The sequence below is a fragment of the Parus major genome, chromosome 22 (assembly GCF_001522545.3).
Source record: "Parus major isolate Abel chromosome 22, Parus_major1.1, whole genome shotgun sequence".
Classification (NCBI taxonomy): Eukaryota; Metazoa; Chordata; class Aves; order Passeriformes; family Paridae; genus Parus; species Parus major.
Window position 1 is genome coordinate 3,917,281 of NC_031790.1, and position 8,315 is coordinate 3,925,595.

The 8,315-nt window shown below is 52.4% G+C and overlaps 1 protein-coding gene across 1 annotated transcript; it reads left to right on the forward strand.

The window, feature by feature from the left end:
- The first annotated feature begins 2,753 nt into the window (after window positions 1-2,753).
- On the forward strand, window positions 2,754-5,098 carry TCIM (transcriptional and immune response regulator). The gene has a single exon (XM_015648731.3). It carries the CDS (start codon window positions 3,680-3,682, stop codon window positions 3,998-4,000), a length of 321 nt encoding a protein of 106 aa, XP_015504217.1. The 5' UTR covers window positions 2,754-3,679; the 3' UTR covers window positions 4,001-5,098.
- Window positions 5,099-8,315: the final 3,217 nt, after the last annotated feature.

Below are 8,315 nucleotides of genomic sequence, written 5' to 3' on the forward strand. Positions count from 1 at the left end.
CAGGAATTTGGATTCCAAGAGCAGCACAACGAAGCAGCTCCTCCTTGACCTTAGAGCCATGCCACAGCTGTCTCTGCAGAGTGCTCCACCTTGGACACCTTTCCATCTTTCCCAGCAGACAGGGCCATTTCTGGCTCCTGAGAAGGGCTGAGGTTCCCCAGCTGCAGGCTGGTGGCAGCCCTGAAGTTCCAGATTATGGAAGCCAGGGAAAGGATGGGAAGAGCAGAGATGGCTGGAGGCTCCTGGACATTTCCCATTCTTAGGTTTTCATTGAATGACCTGAAGACAAAGCAAAAATCTAAATCTATCTAGATCATTATCTATCTATCTATCTATCTATCTATCTATCTATCTATCTATCTATCTATCTATCTATATCTATCTATCTATTTATCTATCTATCTATCTATCTATCTATCTATCTATCTATCTATCTATCTATCTATCTATTTATCTATCTATTTAGCTAGCTATTATATCTCACAGGTATCACAGGATATTCTGAGTGTGACTCTCTGAATGTCCCATGCCTGGCTGAGAAGGATGCTCCATGGGGCTGCTGCATCCTCTGATCCCGATGGGTGTCACAGACAGAGCAGGCTTTGGCAGCAGCCAGGGGAGGGAAAGCTATGCAAAACATGCCCCAGGGAACTGCCAGGCATGCCGGATTACCTTCTTTGGAGTGGTTTGGGAGGTTATATTAAGGCAAAGCAAGCTCTCTACAAGAGTTTGTGGTGCTGGCACTGGTGGCCCCAGCTGGCCCAGCACTCAGGGCAGCCCCAGGCTCCCTCCACTCCTGCCCCAGAGCTGCCAGCTCCAGCTCCCTGGCCAGTGCTGGGGCTTTCCTGCCAGCAGAACCCCCTGCACCCCTTGCAGCCCGAGCCCGTCACACCAGGAGAGGCAGAGCACAATTAGAGATGTGGCTGTGCCTCTCTGCAGATGCTGGGGATGGGAATTAATCCTCCCATTAGCGGGTGAAATGGAGCATTTGCGTCTCACAAAGCAATTACACAATAATAGCAGGAGAACGATGATAGAAATCACATCTTCTCTGAAGTTGCTCTCCAATCCAACACATGAATAATTCCTCCTAGGCATTACTGGGAAAGCAGTATTAAAAGACCCATATAAACAAAAATTACTGGAAAAAAAGACGAGACATGCTTCATCGCTCTGTCAGAGCCAAGCACAACTAAATTTATACAAAGTGGGCAGGGAAGCTTGAAGGGGCAAAGACATTTGTTAGTGCTCTGTGTGAGATGAGCTCACAAGGAACGCGTGCTTGATCTTGGCAGCTTTCTGATGTCTTACTCCTAAAGCATCAGCTTCAGTCTCGGTTTCCATGGCAGATACTTTTCTGAGCTTGTATCTTCCACAGATATTGCTAATTTATGCTGTCAGCCACATCTCTGCAAATACCTGCAGAGTGATTCCATGTGCAGTGGGAGTGGTGAAAACAAGGCGCACGTGAACCTGCCTCAGCTCTTGTTTTTTACCAGGGGACAGAAAAGGGTTTGTTTTCTTCAGCCAGAAGATTTTGGCTGATCTTCTGGCACTGAATTTTGCTGCAAGTGCCCTGACACTCTGTTATCTGTCCTGTGAAGCAAATCACTTCCAGCATTTCATCTGGACACGTGTTTCAGGCAGGTTTTCCCCCGGTGCTCGGGACAGCTCTGAGCTGGAAGGGTTGGGCAGCACTTGTGGCCCTGCTTCCTTCTGCTCCCCCATCACATTTCATGTTAGCAGAGTCTATAAACCACGAGATCTTTCCCAGGCAGAGATCCAGCCACACCAAACCTGTCCTATTTTCAGGGTGGATTTATCAGCCCTGCAAATGTTGCAGCTGATAAATTGGTCTCACCAATTTGGCAGCACAATGGCAAGGTGAGAGGCTGCATGTCTGGCTCTGCAAAGCTGTTTTTATACACTGAAGCACAGAACATCCAGGACACAAAAGAAGTTGTGAAAAATGTGTAACAAGTATCTCACACAATGCCAGAAGCACAGGAAGTGGTGGCATGTGCAGAGAGAGCTCATGCAGGAGCAAAGTCCTGGCAGCAGTGGGGAAGTCCTGGCAGGATACGGTGACTGCAGGGTTCAGGGCTGCTGCAGGACGTGCCCAGCAGCACCAATGGGTGAGTCCCAGTTCCCAGGTAGGAAAGTGGCCAGACACTGGAATGAGACCACTCCCCAGGATAGAAGCCTGGCAAGTCCTGGCCAGCTGGAAGTTGATCTGAGCCCGGATGGAGCTGGACTCGCCAGTCATTCTGGGGCCCAGGCAGCCACCTGCCCTGCTTGCACTTCACCTGGTGAGCAACAACTCCCAGCTAACCCCCTTCTCCTTCTGAGCCAGCACAAACACCTATACATGGGCTTCAGGTGAGTTCACCTCCTCACTGGCTTCCACTGGAGGGGGTCTATGGCTCAGACATAACCCCTCCCTCAGTCTAAACTCCAGTTTTAAAGTGGAATTAAGAGCTTCTGGGTGATGTTTTTTTAGATCTGTTCTTTGGTGTTGTCAGAGGTAATTTCTGCAGCTCTCTGGTAAAAAGGAAAGCCCCTGGTCCGAGTGGGATGGGGACAGAGGTTGTTCCTAGAGTCTTTCAGCAAGGGTGACTAACAGGGCCAGCAACAACAGTAAACAAACTTCTGGTTTTCCAAACAGAGCCTCTGCAGCATCCGGCTGCTTTAAAACATTAACCAAAATACACTTACCTCTGGCTCCTGGCCTTAAGTGACTTTTGAGCCCATGGCTATTCTGGGCCAGACTTGACAGGTGTCTGAGCCCAGCAGGGGCTGGGTCAGAGCCCTGTCCACAGGGTATCTCAAGTGAGAAGGGACCCGTAAGGGTCACTGAGTCCAGCTCCCTGCTCCTCACAAGAGCCAAAACTAACCCATATGACTAAGAGAGAGTCCTCCCAGCCCAAGGGCTTGTCACTGTCCAAGGGTGGTGTGGAGAGCACACACTCCTTTTGGAGCAGAGGTGAGTTTTCCTTCCAGCACTAATGACCATTAAATTTAAGCAAGAGGACACTGCGGGCAGGAGCAGGGCAGAGAACCGAGTTCTCTGTTCTCCCCCTGAGCCCATTGCCATGTGCAGCTGGGCAGCTGAGGGTGTAACAGCCAGGGCAGTCACCCCAGAGGATGGAATGGATCACCTGCCTTTGGGACAGCATTTGTCAGAAACTGCAGCTCTGTGCACTAAAGATGAGTTGCATCTGCTGGGAAGGAGCAGAAAGGAGCTCATGCCCAGACAGGAGAAGTCTGGCAGTGTTTGCTGTGGAGACTCCAGCCTCTTGCTAGCATTGCAACAGCTCTCACCTGGAGTTTTACCTGTTTATGGTACAATACATGGCGCACTCAGTGCTTTTCCCGTGCAGCAAGGGCAGGAGTGGAGTTTGGGCTACGCTGGCTCAGGTCCCACAGCGATGGGTGAAGCCTGGTCTGTGATGGGTAAAGAAAAAAAAGCCATTTCCGTGGCAGAAGCTGAGAGAACTTTTCATCTGGTCCGCACGACAGGAAAGTTGGCAACTTAAATGTTAAACTTGCCTGTGACTGTTGGGTGTTGACATCATCGTGATCTCACCGCTGTAACCGGAGCCCTCCAGCTTTTCCTCCAGCCTGCCTTTAAAAACCAGTCCCGGAGGCAGCACAGCACCCGTTCCTCCGACCCACATCGATGAAAGCGAAGCCGAGCTCCAGCGCTCCAGCCATGTCCACATCGCTGCGGGTGAGCCCCTCGGTCCACGGCTACCGCTTCGACACCGCCCTGCGCAAGAAAGCCGCGGCCAACATCTTCGAGAGCATCAACGAGGCGGCCCTGCAGAAACTCTTCAAAAACTCCGGGGACAAGAAGGCGGAGGAGAGAGCCAAGATAATCCTCGCCACCGACCAGGACATGGAGGAGAAAACGAGAGCGCTAATGGCACTAAAGCAGAGGAGAAAAGACAAACTGCTCCAGTTTCTGACATTTCGGAAATACTCCATTAAAGTTCACTGAACTGGCGGAGGGAGCAGAAATGGAGAACATTTGGTTACGGGACTGTTCGTGACCTCCTGCCACACGCAGCGTGTTCCGCTGCCCCGTGGGCCTGGGGACCTGCCAGGCCACGCACAGGGCTCCAGCCCTGCCACGAACTGCAGCTGGCAGCGGCACCGCCGAGGCAACGGCACCGCTGAGGCAGCGGCATCGGTGTCTGTGGGACATCAGTGTCCGTGGGACATCAGTGTCCGTGGGACATTGGTGGCTGTGGGACATCGGTGGCTGTGGGACATCAGTGTCCGTGGGACATCGGTGTCTGTGGGACATCGGTGGCTGTGGGACATCGGTGCCCGTGGGACATTGGTGCCTGTGAGACATGGCTGTGGGACATCGGTGCTCGTGACACATGGCAGTGGCACATCAGTGCTCGTGGGACATCAGTGCCCGTGGCACACGGCTGTGACACACCAGTGCCCGTGGCACATCACTGTGGGCAGCAGTCTGGTGGCCAGAGGCTCCCAGGGACAGCAGCTCCCTGCTGGAGGCCCAGCAGCCCTCGGGCAGCCGTGGGACGGAGCTGGGGGAGCCCACATACCCCGGTGTGACTCGGGACCGTCTCGATGGACTTGGTGCTCACAGAGCCGGTGCTTTGCCTGCTCAGCCTCTCCTCAAAGCATTTCCTTACAGCCTGAGCCCGTGCAGAGCCCCCTGCTCTGGACACCCAGCAGCTGCTGCCCCAGCTCTGCATCGTGAAATGCACCCAAAGCGTGGTGCAGCAAGTTCAGCCACCCGGGCACGCATCCAGAGACACTCTGCACAAATGAACCTTTCCTTCCCAAGCTGTATGTGTGCCGAAAAAGTCGTTTGCACAGAAGCAATAATAATGACAGATTTCCCTCAATTTACTGTGAAGTTCCCTAATATTGTGTTCACTTACCACTAACTCTAAAAATCTAAATATAATAACTACAGTTCTTCTCTGTGTAGGTTACAGTCACTATTAGATGAGTACTTACTTCACAGCAATATTTTATGACAATGTTATTATTATCTTGGCTATAATTTATTGCATACAGTGATGTGAAAACTAATAAATTATGAAGTAAATATAAATGATCTTGTCTGAAGTGCTCAGTTGTCCTGCAGTGGTGGGGTTAGATGTTTTTTCACAAAGGCAGCAGACTACCTGCATCTCTCCTTTATGTCCCAGGTATGGCTTTGGCAGCCCATTCTCAGGACGTGGAGCAGCTCCTGGCTCCCCCATGGCCCCACTTGGCAGCCTCAGCTTGGCCCACATTTGCTGTGGCAGAAAGGCCTCACCAAATTCACTGTTAATCAACCCCAATATCAGTTTCCCCTCTGCATCTTCTGCAGTGAGGAAAGAAAGGTGTAGAAAATGCTTTGGGGCCGAGGTGGGGAGCACAGCTCATCAGCCTCTGACATTTCTGCAGGGCAGAGAAGGAACCTGGGCTTGACTCCTTATCACCCAGAGAAACAGAAGTAAATTATGAAGTTTTGGCAGCAGAATGGGACTGTTTTTCTGCAGGTTTTGCTGTACTATCATGATAGACGATGCTGAAAGTACTTAAAAATAGCAAAGACTGGTTATTTATAAGTCTGTCCTCTAATAACCTGATGGTTTAGATAAAAACATTCCCATGACTCTGCTTAGAGCAACAAAGATAAAGCAGTTTGGAAGAGTGATAGCCCAGCTACAGTTTTTTTGACTACAGTAAGAACTCCAAATTGCCAATAAGTCAGGGAGACTGGAAATAATCTTTTAAGTCACATAATAGAATAGGCAATTATAATTTTTATAGCTGGAGTGGGATGCACGGTGATTTCCCCTCCCAGGAAGACCAGAGAGTAAACTGGTTTGGGATGAAGCTGTTTGAAAGCGCTTCCAAAGGCTTTTCAGAACTCTCTTGCTCAGAAAAATCTGTCTCAGAGCAGGTTTGCTGCAGAGGAAGTTGCCAGTTTTCCAGCATTTGACCTCTTCCAGAGCAGCATCCCACGCTGGCTGCAGCTGCTGCAGGCACTGGTGACACATCCCCACAAACCATGCACAGCGCCAAAAACGGCCTCACATGGACTGTTTCCAAAAGAACAGTGCCTGCCCACAGCCCAGCGCTGGGCACGCAGCCCCTCTGGGCCCCAGGGATGTCACACAGCTCCTCCTGCCTCGGGGGCAGCTCCTCCTGTGACAAACCCTTCCAGCAGAAGGCAGTGGGGCAAGGAGCCCTAAGCCCACCTACCTCTGGGGCATGTTACCTGCCAGGACCTGACCAGCCTGCTGCTCAGGATGCTCTGAGAACACCCTGCAGGGACCAGCCCTTCACCATCCTGCTGCTTCCCTGGGCCTGCTGCTGGGGCTTTGCTCCCTGCTCCCCTGTCCTGCATCCTTGAGGTGTCCACAATGCACCCCAGTGCTGGATTTGGCAGAGCCTTGTCACTCTCTGAGCCCCCAAAAGCAAACCCGGGTCCCCAGTGCCACCCGGGCAGCCCGGGCTCTCAACTGTCAACAGCCCTTCCCTGAATGAAGGAAGCAAATGTGGCAGAAGCCGTGCTCAGACTGAAATCAACAGCCACTGAAGTGCTGCTGGCACGGCCCAGGAGTGCCCAGTCAGTCCTGTTCACAACATCTGCATCACACGGCTGATAACATCTGCTGCCGGGGGACTTTATAATCCCTTTTGTCTCATTACATTGAAATTATGAGCCCAAGTGGTATCCCTGATAAATAAAGGCACTTACTAAGAAGTTATTGGGTATTTAGAGTGCAAGAAGGGCAGGTCAGCCGGCAGTGCTGTCACAGGCCAGAGCTGTCACCCGCAGTGGCAGCAGGACAGGGCGGTGCCGGTGCCGGTGCCGCAGACCCGGCGCCTGTGGCCGGTGCACGCCGCGCTCGGGCCAGCCTGGCTGCACCCCGGCCAGCCACAGCCCCATTGTCAGCATCCCCACACAACAAACAGAGGAAAAGGCTGTTCAAGGAGCTTCCTCCCTCCAGGAGCCAGGCGTTTCCATTAATTCTTCTCCGTGAGTCAAACTGGCTGTACGGGGTGTCCCCCGTCCCAGCATCCTGAGGAACATCTGAACAGCTAATTTTATCCAGCTTGCCCCGCTCAGCAGCCGTGCTGGGAGTGTGCTGGTGGCTCCCCACCACCTCTGCTGGCTGGGGAGAAACCACAGGAAGGTGGGACAGAAACTAGGGAGAAGACTTTTGGCAGAAGTTCTGGCTTAGCAGACTGGAGAAGGTGGGGAGCAACTCACAGGGTGCTGGAAAAAGGAAGCCCAGAGCAAAGGGGGTGTCAGTGACAACAGACCACACAGAGGTCCCACCCTCTGTCCCCTCCTCAAACACCCATCTCCATTTCCCCAGAAATGCCCATGAAAAGACGGGGTTGGAACAAGTCAACAGCTCAGCCTGAGCACAATGTTCAGGAGATGAGGATGTCTGAACAGCCAGTACCGTGACCTTCAGCTTCTGGTGAAATGCAGCACATGAGGCATGAGCAGAGTCCAAAGAAGAGCTGGGTCAGCCCTCAGCCAGCCGTGTTTGTGTGTGGGGAGACAAACTGCTCCAGTCAACAGCAACACCTCCCTGGCAGCTCCCCTTCCACACCACAACAGGCAAGTTAAAAATTAACCACCCGGCTGAGCTTCTGCTCTGCTTCAGCCAGAGGGACAAACTCTGCTTTGCAAAGCAGCAGAGTCACAGTCTGGGTGCCCCTGGCATTGGGGATGCCTGATGCCTGTGAAAACAGCCACAGATGAAGTGCATTTCATCTGCAGCTGATGAGGGTAAACCTCTGCTCTAAAGCAGGTTAAACGTGAGTGACAAGCTGTAAAGGCTGAGATTTGTGGATGTGTTAGTGTGGTTTTCACAGAAGAGAGCTGGTCTGGGGTTTGAAAGCATGAATGCCTCATATGCAGCAAAACGATGCTCCGGTGTCACTTTGAAGGGACAGACAAGGCTATTTATGAGAAGAAAAGCCTCTGTACTACTGCAGGCAACAGGAGATGGCACAGTTACCATTTATCTTCCCTAAAAACCAAAAGTTGGGCCGTGACCAGAATCTTAACACACAACCCTGAAGAAACCTTTATTTCCTCTGAGCTGCAGCCTGAGTCAGGTCCTGTGGCCGAGGCTGCTGTGCCGAGGGAGCTGTGACATTTCCTGGCTGGGGGTCCTGGCTGGGGGTCCTGGCTGGGGGTCCCGGTCAGTGAATCCGAGCTCAGGCAGCGGCATCGCCCAGACTGCGGCTCCTCTGTGCGCATCAGCCATCCCCATCCCATCCCCATCCCATCCCCATCCCCATCCCCATCCCCATCC

What these genes read in the sequence shown, in the direction of transcription:
- TCIM (XM_015648731.3), top strand. Translation starts at nt 3,680, where the DNA reads ATGAAAGCGAAGCCGAGCTCCAGCGCTCCAGCCATGTCCACATCGCTG.